Source organism: Rhinoraja longicauda, chromosome 30 (assembly GCF_053455715.1).
Source record: "Rhinoraja longicauda isolate Sanriku21f chromosome 30, sRhiLon1.1, whole genome shotgun sequence".
Lineage (NCBI taxonomy): Eukaryota > Metazoa > Chordata > Chondrichthyes > Rajiformes > Arhynchobatidae > Rhinoraja > Rhinoraja longicauda.
The window spans coordinates 15,606,407-15,624,873 of NC_135982.1; the positions used below are offsets into that span (position 1 = coordinate 15,606,407).

Here is an 18,467-nt window from a genome sequence, read left to right on the forward strand (position 1 = left end):
CACTGGAATTTATACGGATGAGAGGGAATCTTATTGAAACATATAAGATTATTAGGGGGTTGGACACGTTAGAGGCAGGAAATATGTTCCCAATGTTGGGGGAGTCCAGAACCAGGGGCCACAGTTTAAGAATAAGGGCCATTTGGAACGGAGATGAGGAAAAAAAATTTCAGTCAGAGAGTTGTAAATCTGTGGAATTCTCTGCCTCAGAGGGCAGTGGAGGCCAACTCTCTGAATGTTTTCAAGAGAGAGCTAGATAAAGCTCTTAAGGATAGCGGAGTCAGTGGGTATGGGGAGAAGGCAGGAACGGGGCACTGATTGAGAATGATCAGCCATGATCACATTGAATGGTGGTGCTGGCTTGAAGGGCCGAATGGCCTCCTCCTGCATCAATTGTCTATTGTCTAATGTGGGGAGAATGAAACAGGATTAGTGTCAGATTGGTGTAGAAGGTTGTCGTCAGGAAGAAGGGCCTGTTTCTGTGCTGCTTTCTCTGCGTCAATAGGATGGTGGACTTAATTTAAAGAGTTGTAAGTCTTGGAAGATCTGCTGGCATTTGCGAATGCCTCAGGTTTCCTCTCTTAGCCCATGACATGACATTGACCAGTGTGTGAAATTTAAGAGATGTTCCACCGTGAATCTCCATTGTGGGTGGCACACAGTGTGGCTAACTCACTGAATCTCGCAAAGAGTTCCCACTCATCCTTACTTTGTGTTGCAGGTCATTAAGTCGGTGGAAGAGGGTTATCGTCTTCCAGCCCCCATGGGCTGCCCGGCTGCTCTACACCAGTTAATGCTAGATTGTTGGCAGAATGACCGCAACGAGAGACCCAAGTTCATCCAAATCGTCAGCGTGTTGGACAAGCTCATTAGAAACCCCACCAACCTCAGGATTTTCGATACCACGAGCAGGTGAGAAGCCAACCGCAGCAACGTTTGCCTGGGCTTATATTCACTGGAATTTAGAAGGATGAGAGGGAATCTCATAGGAATATAGGAACATATAAAATTCTTAAGGTATTGGACAGGCTAGATGTAGGAAATATTTTCCTGATGTTGGGGGAGTCCAGAACCAGGGGGGTCACAGTTTAAGAATAAGGGGTAGACCATTTAGGACTGAGATGAGGAAAAACCTTTTCACGCAGAGAGTTGCGAATCTGTGGAATTTTCTGCAATTGAAGGCAGTGGAGGCCAATTCACTGGATGTATTCAAGAGATAGTTACATATAGCTCTTAGGACTAACAGAATCAAAGGATATGGGGCGAAAGCAGGAACGGGGTACTGATTTTGGATGATCAGCCATGATCATATTGAATGGTGGTGCTGGCTCAAAGGGCCAAATGGCCTCCTCCTGCACCTATTTTCTATGTTCTATATTTCTGTTTCAAATCATCAGTGTGTTGGACAAGCTCATTAGAAACTCCATCTCCCTCTGGAAGGCGATTCCGGACTGTCAAAGCAGCCACAGCCAGACATAAAAACAGCTTTGTTTCCATGAGTAGTAGTTCTACTCAATAACCAAAGTCTGTAGTCTCTTTTATGCTCTGGTTTATTTTCACCCACATGTTTAGACCGTAATGTTGTATCCTTATTGTTTTGATGTGTTTATGCTTTCTTCTTAATTGTTAACTGTACGTTTCTGTTGTCATTTGTGAGCGGAGCACCAAGGCACATTCCTTGTATATGCACATACTTGGCCAATAAACTTATTCAAACTTATTCATTCATTCAACCTAAGGATTTTCGCTACCACAAGCAGGTGAGAAACCACCAGCAGCAACTTTTGACTGCGTGCGCTCAGGGCGAGTCAATAGAGTCACTCAGTCTACCAGTATGAAAACAGGCCATTCGGCCCACCATGTCCATCCTCCAACACTGCCTTTTATGCCTGGGTGATTCCAGAGCTTCTTAAATGCTGTAGGAAGGAACTGCAGATGCTGGTTTACACCAAAGATAGACACAAAATGCTGGAGTAACTCAGCGGATTAAGAATGGGTGACGTTTCGGGTCGAGACCCTTCTTCAGACTGAACATTCCTCAGTCTGAAGAAGGGTCTCAACCCGAAAGGTCCACAGATGCTGCCTGTTCCGGTGAGTTACTACAGCATTTTGTGTCTATCGTCTTAAATGCTGGCTGTACATCCATGTACATGAGTGAATCCAGTGGAAGATGAAGAATTAAATGTCTCTCAAATGCTTGGGCAATGTATTCCATGCACACATCTAAAAGTCTCCCTCAGATCCCCTCTAAACCTTTTCCAACTCATCCTAAATCAATGTACTCTGAATTTATCTAGTCTTAGACTTCAGAGATACAGCGAATCTACAGTTCACTGAGTCGACCAAAGGCAATAACTCACTGGCAGTATCTTGTATATGTAGAAGGGCGGCATTTTGGGTCGGGACTCTTTTTCAAATTCTGAATCTGATGAAGTATTCCAAACCAAAACGTCACCTATCCATGTCCTCCAGAGGTGATGCCTGACCTGTTGACTTACCCCAGCACTTTGTGTTCTCTACATAAGAAACAAAACATAGAAACATAGAAAAATAGGCGCAGGAGTAGGCCATTCGGCCCTTCGAGCCAGCACCGCCACTCAACATGACCATGGGTGATCATCTAAAATCAGTACCCCATTCCTGCTTTTCCTCCATATCCCTTGATATACATGATGCTGCACCAGTGGTCAGGCCATCTTGGTAGACTGAGACAATGGGTTAGATGTCTTTATGCTAAAATCTGAAATGGATGGAAACGAGCAGGTAAAAATAGAAAGATTAAAACGGCTTGTGCTGGAAATCTGCAATAAAAACAGAAATCACTGGAAGCATCTGTGGGAACAGAACCCGACTTAATGTTCGAAAACTGAGACTCTTCTTCAGAGAAGGTAATGAGTAAGTAGCTGTTTACATTTTTTTCCAATTTCATTTCCATCAAAATCAATCAAGATAGATGTGAATCGAGCTATTTCAGTCTCTTGCACACAGACAAGACCTGACTTATTACTTTAAACATCTATAGTAGTGTTTGCATCATTATCCCACACGCTGAATTATTAATAAACAATAATAATTCAGAATTAAGGTGGCTTAGGAAAGGATTGATGGTTGCACTGGTGACAGTTTGAAGACTCTTGCTGTAATATGTTCAAATGTTGGCAATTCATGGAATATTTACACCATCGAGATAGCGGGGGGGGGGGGGGTGCGGGGGAGCAGTTCCTTTGATTAACAATAGTGCTGGCTGCAGGAAGTTAATGCAGCAATCCTTCAGCCACTGCAGCTCTATGACGAGCTGTGGCTTTAATCAAAGTTCAGGTAGAGGTGGTAGAGCGATGCAAAACACGACTTGTTCATTCATGTACAAATCGATGCCTGTTTGAACACAGCACTGTGACAACGTGTTCTCCGTGGCACTACAAAGCGGCCACTGACTTTTCCGCTGGTGCCTCATGAATTTCAGAGATGCACTGGGAGAATAACTGATAGCCAAACACAAAGTGCTACCATGGAGTGAGTGAACTGTTGTGATTAGACTCGCGTGGGAAGCACTGGCTTCGGAGGACATCATTCTGCCCCTGGTACCCATTCTATAATTCATTTGGATCGTTATGATGCTATTTCCATCAATTGAAATCATCACCGCATGATGTTCAGTTGTAACAAAGGTACTACATTTCCCTGTTGCCAAACACTTTCACTCCCCTTCCCATTCCTACACTCACCTTTCTGTCCTGGGCCTCCTCCAATGTCAGAATGAGGCCAAACGCAAATTTGGAGGAACAGCGCCTCATATTTTGCTTGGGCTGCTTACAACCCAGTGGTATGAATATTGATTTCTCCAACTTCAAGTAACCCTTGCTTTCTCTCTCTGTCCGTCCCTCCATCACAGTAGTCGGCCAACTAGTTTCACTGTCGTCCTGTTTAGTTTCACTTTTTCACTCGTTACTTTCAATTGTTATCGCCTTCTCCACAGCCAACAATGGACCGTTGTGGGCTCATCCTTCCCTTGATCATCGTTGCTGGCTTTGATTTGTCTTTTTGCATACCTTTCATTCATTTGTGCCTTGTACTTCTTCATGCCTCTCGTTCCCCTCTTCTCCCCTGACTCTCAATCTGAACAAGGGTCTCAACCCAAAACGTGACGTATTCCTTTTCTCCAGAGATGCTGCCTGACCCGCTTAGTTACTCCAGCATCATGTGTCTAACTTCCCTGCATTTAGAGTTTGTCCTGAATAACAGAGTCTCTAACTGCCCAACTGCACCCTGACCTGAGGCTTGGTCTGACTATCCTTGCAACTTCATTTTCCTTTACAGAAACTCAACTAATTGAACAGACTCATTCTCACTATCACCTCAATGCATTTATAACCAGGGGGGTGGGTCATCTTGCAGAGGGTTGCCAATTGTATAGCACCCGTGAGGTTGATAACAGAGGGTGATTTATCACCCAAGCCTGCAGTCTTTAGGGAAACTACATTGAGGTCTTGTTCTCTTTCATTTAAACCACCTCTTAGTCGGAATCAAAGATACTAGAGGAACAAGATAGACCACTCGACCCTAAAAACCATAGTACATCATGGCGCCATTTTAGTAGGCAGAAACTTGCAGAAACATTTTAAAAGAAAAATAACAAAAATCTGTGAATTGATAGATGAGATATATTCTGCATTTTAATGGTATCATCACACATACTGTTCCCCCAAAACACTGACTACACTGCGAGAGGCGTAACGGACGGCGGGTTTTGCTTACTAAAATGGCTCCTTTGTGTACTACACTTCTGTATAGGCCATTTCAAAGGAGTGGTCCATCTTGTTCCTCTAGTATCTTTGGTCAGAATGCCTTAAAAAAAAAAGCATGTAAAAACGCAATCCTTATGCATCTGCACTATAACTCTTTCCCACGGACAAATGGTGAAAAACTCCCCTGGAGTGTGAATAGCACTGGAAGCGTGGATGTTTTGTGCCTCCTGTTCATCATTCCATTGCCTTACATCAAACATTAACCAGCGTAACAAAGTACACAAGCGTTAAAGTGTTTTTTTTCCTGAGTTATCCTTTCATTTCTCCTGTGGAATTGCTTCAGTTCGATGAGATTTAAATGGAAATGGAGCTACTTAGCACGGGCACATGGAGTGAATGTATGCAGTCACTTTTTTATACCCTGATGCGTTTTGTGGAGTAAGGTATCCTTCTTGTTTCAATTTGTGTTAATATTTAATTTTTCGATTTCTCATTTGGAACCTCAGCATGTTTCCCGAGCTAGTGTCTGATGGACTCCCCTGTGAGAGGGAGAGAGAGAGAGAGAGAGAGAGAGAGAGAGAGAGAGAGAGAGAGAGAGAGAGAGAGAGAGAGAGAGAGAGAGAGAGAGAGAGAGAGAGAGAGAGAGAGAGAGAGAGAGAGAGAGAGAGAGAGAGAGAGAGAGAGAGAGAGAGAGAGAGAGACAGCGAGAGAGAGAGAGAGAGAGAGAGAGAGAGAGAGAGAGAGAGAGAGAGAGAGAGAGAGAGAGAGAGAGAGAGAGAGAGAGAGTTAATGCAAGTATCATATGGTTTAAACCGAAGATAGACACAAAATGGTGGAGTAACTCAGCGGCAAGGCAGCATCTCTGGAGAGAAGGCATGGGTGATGTTTCGGGTCGAGACCCTTCTTGCTCTTTCACCAGAAAACTGATCCTCACTGCAACGTTCTAATGACTTACACAAGAATAGGTCTTCCACATCATCTGAAACTATGCTGGCTGTCCCAGTCAGGTAGATAGGGAAAACCTATTATATTATTTTGTCTTTGTGAGATCTCGTTATTATGGGAGAGCCATGCCATTGCTGAAGATGTTTACCTTCGAAAGCGATGGAATATAAGTTACTTTATCAAGAGCACAGAATTAACACTATCGCCATTTTAATTGGCCTGCAACATTGAACAGAATCATCTTACACTTATGCAGGTACCCCAGAAAAAGCTACATTATCAGCAACATGTAAACAGTCGTGACGATTGAACTGAAACAAGATTGTGGGGAAAGTAGTCAGAAGGAGTACTTACAACAAAGGCATGAAGAGCAAACAAGTCAAAGTGGTTTATTGTAGATAGAGAAGAAAATATTGTAGGTAGTTTGGTGAGAAGGGCTGAAAATCTTCTCCTCCTTGAAACCTCTTTCATTAAAAACTGTTCACTCAGGTGTAGAAAATTACTTGGGGCCAAAAAGTTATCATGGGTTGCAAAACACTGCCTGATGGGAAAATATAACAGATCTACGAGAAGTTTTTCGAAGGAACTGGATAAAATTGAAGATAATGTATGGCACACTGGTGCAACTGGTAGAGTTGCTGCCTCCCAGCGCCAGAGATCTGGCATTGATCCTGACCTCTGCTGCTGCCTGTGTGGACTTTCCATGGTCTCACTGTGATCGTGTGTGTTTCCTCCCACACTCCAAGGACGTGAGGGTTTGTAAGGTAATTGGTCACAGTAAATTGTCCATCGTGCGTAGGTGAATGGATGAGAAAGTGAGATAACATCAAATTCCTGGAAGCAGGTGATCGACGGTTTTGATGGGCTGAAGGACCTGTCTCCATGCTGTCTCCTTCAATGATTCAACAAAAGTGGCAGAACTCTGAGGAGGGCAGTGAAGTTTCAATGTGGTCCTCAGGGGCACAGACGCCTGTAAAATGCCAAAGCTAGGGCTTTGTCCCTGGTTGTTTTTGCAAAAGAGAAAATTTGGAAGTGGCTGTGAGGATTGAACTGCCCTTCTGAAATTTGGTTGCAGTGATTTCAATGGGACCTCATTTGTGAAATGAGCACATTCGACCCATTAACAAAGTGATTCTGTGTTATGCTGACATCCTGAAGAAATTCTCTCATACAGTCATAGAGTCAGATAGCACGGAAACAGGCCCTTCGACCCAACTTACCCATGCCGACCAAGATGCCCTATCTACGCTCGTCACATCTGCCCACATTTGGCCCCTATCCCTCTAAACCTTTCTTATCCATGTACCTTTAAGGCAGCAATAAAAACAGAATTTCTGTCATCTCTTAACATCCCGAGGCACTTTTTGGCTTATAAAGTACTTTATTTAAGTGCAATGTGGTAATATAAGATTGAACATTTAAATGATCACTTGGACAACTTACATGTTTGTTCTTTTGTTATTAATCTCATTATTTACTCTGGGAGTTGGTTAAACATTTCCCATAAACTTCTCAGTTCATGAGTTCCAATTAGACTCAGCAAGCTCTTTTCCATTGTACTTTCAATCTGCTGCTCACACTCATTATGGATTTAAAATTGCCGGGAGTGTTAGCGTCGAGACCTGAAGAAGGGTGTCGACCTGAAACGGCACCCATTCCTTGACTCCAGAGATGCTGACTGTCCCCTGAGTTACTCCAGCATTTTGGGTCTACTCAGGGAGACTGTTCTGCAACATTTCTGTTTGAATAGCGCCAGCATCTGTTCACAGTGTTACAATGGAGGTAGAGGAATGATCAGCACCCCAGCTGAGAGCAGTGCCGGTAACAACAGAGAGACAAAGATAGGATCAAAGCCAAAACCTGCTTTGCTAAATCTTATCAATATGCTTCAGTTAAATTCTAGTTACCAGATCGCAGTGTTTCCCTCCTTGGGTTGTTACACACTTGACAGAGAAAGTAGGATAGTGTTAATGTGTGGGGATTGCTGGTCAGTGAAGACTCGATGGGCCAAAAGGCCTGTTTCCATTGCTGTATCTCTAAACTAAACTAAACTAAATATCTTACAATCCACAAAGAACTGCAGATGCTGGAATCATGCATAGAATCTTTGCTTTTCTAATCTTTCCACATGTCCAAAGTCTCTCAAACCTGCTTATCTATTAACAAAAACACAAAATACTGGAAGAACTCATTGGGTCAGGCGGCAACTCTGGAGGACATGGATACGTTTATTTTCGGGTCGGGACCCTTCTTCTGACTGGCTGTAGTAGAGGGGACGAAGCTGGAAAATAGGCAAGTGATAGGTGGATGCATATGAGGGGGGGAAGATGGTGTAAAGGGTTAGAGATGACAACAAGAAAAAAAGGGTGACAAAGGGGAACAAAAGGAGACAAAGAGACAAAATGGAGGCAAGGAGAAAAAGGTGTGTTGATGGTGTTGAGGAGTGAAATGTAAAGCCAGAGGGAGTGCTGTAGGTTTAGAGATACAGCGCGGAAACAGGCCCCTTTGGCCCACTGGGTCCGCGCCGACCAGCGATCCCTGCACATTAACACTATCCTATACCCACTATGGACAATTTTTACATTTACCAAGCCAATTAGCCTACATACCTGTACGTCTTTGGAGAGTGGGAGGAAACCGAAGATCTCGGAGAAAACCCACGCAGGTCACTGGAAGAACGTACAAACTATGTACAGAAAGGAGACGGGGAAAGGGCGGGATAGTGGCAGAAATGAGTGCACCCTGGGGGTGGTGGTGGGGGGGGGGGGGGGGGGGGTTACAGGATAGAGAGGGAAGAAACAATCCTACTGGCCAACAATTCATGCAGTGTGTTGGATAGAATGTGTTCTGTTGGTCACTCTATGATTCCAACGGGTGATTTTCATTTGTTTTTGTTTTCATTTCCTGATGTGATGCTCAACTATAACTGGGGATTATAAGAAACCAGCAGCATTTTGTCAGTAAAAGTCACCAGTATCCAGAAATTGTCCAAGTTGAACGTAAACTGACACTCCCAAAGGAGTTGGTTAAATGTGTTGTTGTTGGAGTCAATCTTTCCACCATTTGAAACAATTCAACGTTTTTTGTGACTGTAGGTACAATTCCCCTTCAGCATGTCTTCTCTATATTAACTTTATTAACTTTATTTATATGCTGTAACTGTAATTCATTTTTGTGCACAATCCGCAGGCATTGCCACTTTCATTTCACTGCACATCGTGTATGTGTATGTGACAAATAAACTTGACTTGACTTGTAAACATCAACACATCAAACTTATCTTCTGTCCAAATTTCACCAGAGACTTTTTAACAAATGAAATGCTAATTCTCCATTTGTACGATCAAAATCAGTCACATTTAAGCAATAGTTTTTTACTGAACAGAGTCCAGCTTATTTGTTTCTGCCTCAAGCTGTATGGAATTTAATGATGATGTTCAAAATACCTTCAGCAAAACACTTCCTTTGATTGAAATTCAGTAATAACTCATAAAGGCAACTGATTGATGTTTGATGCTGGCAGTTTGTATCTGGAACCATGTACTTTGAAATTCCCTTCTATTCACATCATGTTAAACAAATTGAATGAATTAAATTAAAACTAATTCCATGCACAAAAAGGCGCTGGAACCTGTTAGGATGAACAAGATATGTGTTTTCCTCTCAGTCAACAGGGGACTGTGTCCAACTGTGTGATCCCCAATGAAATACTGGTGCAAGATACTTACGTGCACATCAGCTTCTGAAACACAGCACCTCTTGCACGCGGGCTCGATGGAATATTGTGCAGGAAGGAACTGCAGATGCTGGTTTAAACCGAAGATAGACACAAAAGGCTGGAGTAACGCAACATCTCTGGAGACACAAAACGTCACCCATTCCTTCTACCCGGAGATACTGTCGGTCCCGCTGAGTTACTCCAGTATTTTGTGTCTATCTCAATGAAGTATTGCTGTACAATTACTAAATCGGGGGTGGTATGGTGATACTCTGCTGGAACTATTTGTAAGAAAATAACTTCACTGAGCGTTGGCACTTTGCACATGTGACGATAAAGCAACACTGAATCATTCAGAGAACATAATGATAAAATGGCATTCGTTTTGTGTCCTCGTTCACACAAAATGGAAGAAAACCGGGGATTGCTGGGACTCATCGAAATGGAAGTGGAATTGATTTTTAGAGTTGGAAGCAGTGGTGTGGGGATTTTAATTTCCTTAGAGCCGATGGCATAGCAGTGCTGATAGAGTTCTGTTCCACCGGACCAATGCACTTGGCCTTGGGATTATATTGAACAACCACGAACACAAAGTAAAAGGGTTGTGATTGTTGGAGACCTTTTTTTTCAGACTTTCAGGGACATCTCTGTAACAGTCTCCAGGGCATCTTCTTCAGCCCAGCCAGTGTCGTGAATGACGATCCCCACCATAAAAGCAGGAAATGTTGTTACTCGGTAAAGATCTTGATAAATCTTTTCCTAAGATCTGGTAAATTGTGATCCAGTAAAGAAGCACCAGGACCAGGCTTGGGTGGACAAGTACCATGTACCATGTGGCAACAGGAGGAATAAACAGGCCACATTTGACATGAAAGGTGTAACTGGTGGAGTGCAGCAATTCCCTTACAGCATAGAACGATGTTATTAGTTCATCAAGTGCATGCTGCTTCTCAAACCAATCACACATACGTTCATGGGTTCTTGGTGCAGAATTAGACCATTCGGCCCATCAAGTCTACTCTGCCATTTAATCACCGCTTTCAATCCCATTCTCTTGTCTTTTCCCCGTAACTCCTGACACCCTAAAGGGCCTATCCCACTTCGGCGATTTTAAGGCGACTGCCGGTGACTGGGCTGTCGCTGAACTTTGGCCGGGGTGTCGTGGGCATGATCGTGAGGAGTCTTCAATGAATCGTAGCGGATCTCGGTGCGTTGCGGAAAAAAATTCCAGATAGAAATTTCTCGGCGTCAGCTGGCTTGTCGCCAGGTATCGTAGCTTATTGCGGTCGCTGTCTGTCGCACGCTGTCCCCAGGTTTGCTAGGTTGTCGCAGATGCATTTAGAAGCACGTAATATTAAATTAAGAAAAGTCATTTGAAGATACCAGAAGATAGTTTTGTTTAACCAATTTATTTACCGTCAGGTCATTTGACAGGTAGATTGGAGGCGACAGTTTGACGGTCAGGTAAGCGTGGGAATTTCGCGATGTTTCCGAAGATGGTGTAATCTCTTAGCCAGGTGCTAGTTTCACAAAAAAAGTAACTTTTATCGTCCTGACTCGGCATTGTCGTGGTCATTGTCGTAGGGCAAAAGAAAAATTCGGCGATCTGCTACGACTTTGACAGTCGCCGGCAGTCGCCTAAAAAATGGCGTAATTGGGACAGGCCCTTTAATAATCAGAAATCTGTCAATCCCCGTCTTAAAATTGACTTAGCCTCCACAGCCATCTGTGCCAATGAATTCCACAGATTCACCACCCTCTGATTAAAGAGAAGGGCTCTGTCACCTTCTCAAGGCGTTGAAGAACATTTTGAACTGTGAGGAAACAAAGGACAAGGCTGGTCATCTCCCTGTGCCTGTGCTGCTGGGCTTTGAACAAGCGGTTGACCGAGCTTGAACCAGCTCCACGGTCCTCACTCCCCTTCCTGAATCAGCCCTCAGCACTTTTCAGGTTTCAAATTCCCAACAACTTTAAGAGTGATTGACTTCAACCTTAGGTCCCCGCTGGAAATTCATTATGAATTTGTAGCCTTTGACTGTGAACTTTGTTGCCAGAGGGACTAATTTTTCTCCTTTAGAACCTCAGCTCATCTTGAAAGCATTTGCTGGGTCATTTGTGAAGCCTTTTGGGGGTGTTTTGAGCATGTGCAAGGTATTATATTAACAAGTCTTTCTTTCTCTCATGTTTTTATGTTGTCGGGAGAACAATCTTTGCTTCTCCAATCTTTCCTCATAACCAAAGTCTGATTACAGTTCGATAAAAGCACAAAGTGCTGGAGGAACTCAGCGAGTCAGGCAGCTTCTGTGGAGGGGATGGTCAGATGACCCATCAGGAAGTATCCCAATGCTGAACATTGTCCATTCCCTCCACAGATAATGCCCGACTCGCTGTGATCCGCCGGCATTTTGTGTTTTGCTTAAGGTTCCAGCATTTGCAGTACCTTGTGTCTACAGTCCGATAAATCCTTTCAATGAAGTGGTATATCTGTGTGGGGGGGTGGGGTATTCCCTCAATGTATTGGTCAGGATCGGAGTTAGAACACAGATATCTATGGCAGGTATCTTTTCCGATCTCTGGAGTTGTCCACAATATTCAATAAAGCAGAATCATTTAAATGAAAGGAAATTATGCTTTCTCTTTCATATTGCATCGCTATGTTTGTGAAACCCAGTATCCCGTGTAGATTTGAACCACTTTATCTGTAATTTGGGAACAATTTTTAGAAAGGTTTTCAAAGTGCAGTGACATTACAGATAACTATCATAACTATCACAAGTAATGGGTGACGCCTTGGGTCAAGACCCTCCTTCATTCAGTCTGAAGAAGGGTCTTGACCCGAGGTGTCGCCCATTCCTTCTCTCTGGGGATGCTGCCTGGCCCGCTGAGTTGCTCCAGCATTTTGTGTCTACCTTCGATTTAAACCAGCATCTGCAGTTTACTTTCCTGCACAACCTGTAGATGTCTCGGAGTGGACTTGACTAAAAGCACCAAAGTCGTGTGACTGGGTTCCTAAATTATCAGTATCACTGCACTAACTTTCCCAAGTGACCGTCTTTCTTAGGTGTGCTTGGATATTGGCAAACACCTAATCCTGCTATCACAGAGGAATGTAATAACTTCTCGCCACCTAGAGTCCAGGCATCTATACTCAGCAGTATTGGTAACCACATATTGAACAAGACTGAGAATCAGCCTGTCTCTACTGACCAGGTATTGAAGGAGTTTATGCTCCCTGTCTAGTTGGCATCTCCTAATTTGATCCAAAGTGGGGGCCACGTGCAATTAGAGGGGTTGGTGGTTTTGAAGGTTGTTTCTGAGAGATCTCTGAAACTACCAATCTTTCAGATGATGGTCGAAATCGACCCAATATGTTAAATGGAATCAAAGGTGTGAGTCCATACAACAGAGTCTGTCCAGCCAACACAATGACTCTAATGACTCTGTCCAGCTAATACTTGGACACCATTGTGTTCTCCAAAAATACCCTCAGGAGAAAATGTCTTAATGTGACTTAATATGCAGTTTGTCAGATTAGGATTATCAGAACACATTACAAACTTTACGCTAAGTCAGAGACGCTTTCTTGACTACAGTTTAATAACGGCGAAAAAATTCATACTTAAATTTTGGAAAAAAACAGTAACCCCCACAATTAAAATGTGGATTACGGAAATGACCGAGACCTTGCATTTGGAAAAAATAAGGTTTGCCTTAATTGACAAACCAGATCTATTTTTTTAAACTATGGTCTCCATTTATTGGATTTTTTAAAAAGTAAATGGGTTTGTCACAAAACTAAAATTTAAAACTAAACTTAAAACTTGAGTTTAGGGTTGGATGTACAACTATATTCATTAACTCCCGGATCTATCCCCATAATCTTTATGTTTGTAATTCTTTTTTTTTGTTGCTTTCTCTCTATTAGTTTATAGTCTTTTTTTTCAGTCTCTTTTCATTTTTATTTTTTCTTTAAAAATTTAAAAATTGAAGCTATGTAAGAACTCTATAACCAGTTTGTCGTTTATTATTATTTGTACATATGCTTTAAAAAATTAAAAAACTTTAAAAAAAAATAAAATATATGCAGTTTGTCCACCTTGATTGAAGTTGTTTCATCCATAAGTAAGTTTGAAAAAGGATCAGCTGCAGCTTTTGTAATTAAATGCACCATTCTAAATAGCAGGACAGAAAGAGTAACAGGAGTAAACATTTTATAATTAGGATTTAAATGCTATAGAAGAGGACACATCTCTTCAAATGGGGCCCAATAGAATACTTTTTTATTTCCTTATACTTCCTGAGAAACCTTAGAAAGGTTAGGAAGTTCGGCATGCCTCCAACAACTCTCTCCAACTTCTACAGATGTGCCATAGAAAGCATCTCATTGGGATGCATCTTAGCCTGGTTTGGGAACAGGTCCACCCAGGACTGCAAGAAATTGCAGAGAGTTGTCGACCTAGCCCAAACCATCATACAAACCAGCCTTCCTTCCATTGACTCCATCTATACTTCGTGCTGCCTCGGCAAGACCACCAGTATAATGAAGAACCAGTCTCACCTCGGACACTCCCTCTTCTCCCCTCTCCCATCAGGTAAGAGGTAGAACGCATACCTCCTGATTCAGCAGCAGTTACTTCCCAGCTGTTATCGGGCAACTGAAAGGTCCCATCCAACTGCTAGAATGCGGTCCTGACCCCCCATAGACCTAATATGAGACCTTTGAACTATCTTTAATAGGATTTTATCAGACTTCAATGTTATATCTTTGAATGAAACATCGTACCCTTTATCCTTTATCTGTGCACTGTGGACGGTTTGATGGCTTTCATTGTATTCAGATTGTATTGTCTTTTCGTTGACTGGATAGCAGGCAAACAGAAGCTTTTCACTATAACTTGGTACACTTGACAATAAAAAACTAAACTAAACTAAACTAAAGCAAAATATTGATTTATAATTTTGACACTCTTTAGCGTCTAATGTATAATAGGATTCTCAGTGTGCAGGAAGGAACCGCAGATGCTGGTTTACACCGAAAATAGACACAAAATGCTGGAGTAACTCAGCGGGACAGGCAGCATCTCTGGAGAGAAGGAACGGGTGACATTTCGGGTCGAGACCCTTCTTCAGACTTGTATTGTATTCAGATTGTATTGTCTTTGATTGGATAGCACGTAAACAGTAGCTTTTCACCCTACCTTGGTACACTTGACAATAATAACCTAAACTAAACTGGAACTAAATCTTGATTTATAACTTTAACACTGTTTAGGGTCTAATGTATAATCGGATTCTCAGCACTGGTTTTACATTCCCACACATCTTTTATCTTGCAGGATGACCAGCCCGCTTTTGAACAGAAATGTCCCCAACTTTGCATCCTTTGCCTCGGTGGATGAATGGCTGGACGTCATTAAAATGGGCCGTTACAAAGACAATTTTGCAGTCGCGGGTTATTTATCACTGGGACTGGTAATGAGAATGAACACGGAGTAAGTACTGAGAAATGCGGTGATTAATACCGTGAATTTATCATGACGGATTTTAATGTTCATTTAGCAGTGAAATGTACTATCAAATATAATTCTGCACCCTTGTCTCCCCTGCCAGTAAATCATGCAGAGTGTGGGTTTTTGAGACCCCGGTGACAATTTTCTCCATTTGGAAGAAAACGTAAATTGAATTGAATTGAATACATTTTATGAGCCAAATATGTAGACACAAGGAATTTGCTTTGGTACTTTGCTCTCGCACAATGGTGTTGAAAGCAGAGCTAAAATCCACAAACAAATCAATGCATAGGTGCCCTGGTGGTCTAGGTGTTGGGGGATGAAGTGTAGGCCTTGTTTGACTATTTGCCTGTTGTCTATTTGCAGATGGTCCAGCAAGGGGTTTGTGATAGTTTTCAGGTGGGCTCTTCAAGATGTTTGCTTTCCTCCCACACTCCAAAGACGTACAGATTTGTAGGTTAATTGGCTTTGTATAAATGTAAAATTGTCCCTCGTGTGTGTAGGGTAGTGTTAATGTGTGGGGATTGCTGGCCTGCGTGGGCTCGGTGGGCTGAAGGCCCTGGTTCCGCACTGTATCTCCAAACTAAAATAACTAAAAATATCTTTGGGTTTACCCTGGCCTCAGATCCCTGGTGTTGCAATAGTTTCATGCAGAGATTTTGTTAATAATGTAAAATCTGTGCAAATTCAAACTAATTCATGCAACTCAGCTCAATCTTTGGTTGGCATGTTATGCGTGACAATAATCAAGGCATAATTAATAAGTAATTATATTTTCTAACAAATTAATACACGCATTAATATTCAAGGGGTTCTTAATTTTTGATTAAAAACGGAAAGTAATAAAATTTATTAAATGTGTAATCAACCACATAATCAACTAAACGCTTTTGTTCCATAATTTCTTTACAATTCACAGGCAGTCTCCTTAAATGAGCTTTTCTAAAATATAATATTGAACCTAAAGTTCCTTTCAGTAAAATTGATTTAATTATCTCCCTCTTCAGGAGAAATGGAGGTTAAAGAGCGATGAATAATTGATCATTGTGTGCGGTACTATCGCTGTTTTATTGTTGAGATGGACAATTTTATAGATCATTTTATCGGTTGTTTGTTCGGTGTTTGAATTTTATAAACACATATTTTATTATAGATAGCACCCCGTAGTCAAGATCAAGCCCGGGTCTCTGGCGCTGTAAGGAAGTAACTCTACCGCTGCACCACCGTGCCTGCTAATTCATGGAAACAGTTCAATAATTGTCTTTATTAGAAGAGATACCATCTCCAGTTCATCTCCAGTTCATCTCTTCTGCTGTTCATTCTGCAATGCCTCCCACACACAACACTCTAGAATCAGATGGGGTGGGGGCTTTGCTAAAATCTGACTCACAGCACCATCCTGTCTTCCTCCGTACCAATATATATTGACGCCTCGTCAACCCTGGACTGTTCCTCACACGTGCAACTAGGCAGGGAGCACCTCACTGATTCTGATCATGCCTTCACACAGCACACAGCTACATCCACATTCCGAAAGGAATTATACCGTGGGATAAGGTCATGAGGGATAGTAGACGTAGGCCATTTGGCCCATCAAGTCTACTCCGCCATTCAATCATGGCTGATCTATCTCTCCCTCCTAACCCCATTCTCCTGCCTTCTCCCCATAACCTCTGACACCTGTACTATGAATAATACTAATCGATAATACTATCTCTTTGGCTATGAGCGGCCTATGCTTCTCCAAATTGCAATCTGAATGGCTTAGATTTAAGTGAGCTAATGTCAGTACCTGCAGATCTAATGAACCAGTTTCAAAGCACTTCCTTAGGCAAGAATATCAAGAATATTTTAAGAGCATGGGCTCCAACCATCCTATCGGACTTCCTCTTGAAATAAGCACAGTTTCTGAGGAATTAAACTGGAATCTTTTAAAACACAACACCTGGCATTTTACGCATGGGTTACGTGCTTGAGAACCTGCACGTAATTCAAAAACACGTAAATCAAACATATACGCGACTATGCTGTCAGCAGTAAATTTGAGCGTCTTTTTCCAAAAGTACCAGTGTAAAAGTGAAGCTTTGGTATTGAGGAGACAAGCGGGTTAGAAACAAAGAAACGTACAAAAATAGGTGCAGGGGCAGGCCATTTGGCCTTTCTAGCCATTCAATATGATCATGGCTGATCGTCCAAAATCAGTCCCCCGTTCCTGCTTTTTCACCATAACCCTTGATTCCTTTAGCCCCAAGAGCTAAATCTAACTCTCTCTTGAAAAAAGAATGAATCAAGCACGTGTAAAATGCGAGTAGCCTGTAATGATTAAAAAGAATTCCTTCGGAAACGTTGGCAATACCAGACTCATCGTCATTTATTAAAGGTGATGTTCAAGGGGATGGGCTCATTGGCAAATGGAAACAATCTGTTAGAAAACAACAGGGAATGATTATTGTCCAGGCTCTTTCATTGAACCGATTCAGTCTGGAAGGTTGATGTACAAAGTGCTCACAGCCTGATAGAGCGGGGATCTGATTCAGATGGAAGAGCTCTCTTTTCATTGTTGATATAACTTGATTTCTTCATCTGTGGCCTTCTCTGTCTCATCAAATATTTAAGGCGTTTCAAAAAAAAACCTGCATTGGCTTTGTCCTGCAGTGTTTTCAGATTTGTATTTTTTTCCTTGGTAGTAATGCCTGATGAGGCATTTGAAACACCAGGTAAATGCTTAAGCCATAATTTTGGCCTCGTTTCTTCCGCTTTCCTGACGCATTATCACCATGCCTCACATCATCAAATCTTATGATATCTCGACTGAGCGAGATTGTTGCCAAATCACTGCTTGTTCTAAGCTGTGGGACAATATCCTCGGGGAACATGAATTAAACTGTTGAAACTCATCTCCCTTTGATCATTCTTCAGACAGAAAAGAGACCATCCCTCCATCTGTCCGATCAACATCAATCAATAGTCCGCCTTATCCACATGCACAAAGTGGACTGTCACGTTGATTGAGATGTTCCTGCCTGTGAGCATGAAATAATTTATCCTTCAACCTAAAGTACTTTAACAACATCTTCACATTCTTTTTCTTTATTATGAATACGGCCAATTAATAAAAACAAAAGCAGACATCCGATAACGATCACTCCTCACAGGAGGGAGAACTTCAATTGCAAAGAAAACCAGGTTGTCATGGTGGCGCAGTGGTGGAGCTACTGCCGTACAGCGCCAGAGAACTGGGTTCAATCTTAACTATAGGGGCTGCCTGTATGGAGTTTGTACGTTCTCCCCATGACCTGTGTGGGATTTTTCCATGTGTTCTGATTTCCTCCCACACTCCACAGACGTACAGGTTTGTAGGCTCTGGTCAAATTGGCTCTGGTAAAATTGTAAATTGTCCCGAGTGTGTGTAGGGTAGTGTTTATAGTGCGATGATCGCTGGTTGATGCAGGCTGGGTGGGCCGAAGGGCCTGTTTCCGCACTGTATCTCTAAACTAAACTAAAAAAATCAATGTGTGTGTAAAGATTCTCTTGGATTGGGGAAATCCT

At 42.3% G+C, this 18,467-nt stretch overlaps 1 protein-coding gene across 3 annotated transcripts in view; it reads left to right on the forward strand.

The window, feature by feature from the left end:
• Nucleotides 1-18,467, forward strand: part of epha8 (eph receptor A8) — a 331,222-nt gene that overhangs the window by 299,628 nt on the left and 13,127 nt on the right. For 2 of the 3 annotated variants that reach the window (XM_078425132.1, XM_078425133.1), the window contains exons 15-16: nt 722-912; nt 14,745-14,900. In XM_078425132.1, the coding sequence (XP_078281258.1) occupies nt 722-912; nt 14,745-14,900 (347 nt within the window). Of the gene's footprint in view, nt 1-721; nt 913-14,744; nt 14,905-18,467 lie in introns of those variants that run through there. The other variant, XM_078425134.1, reaches the window with a different exon arrangement.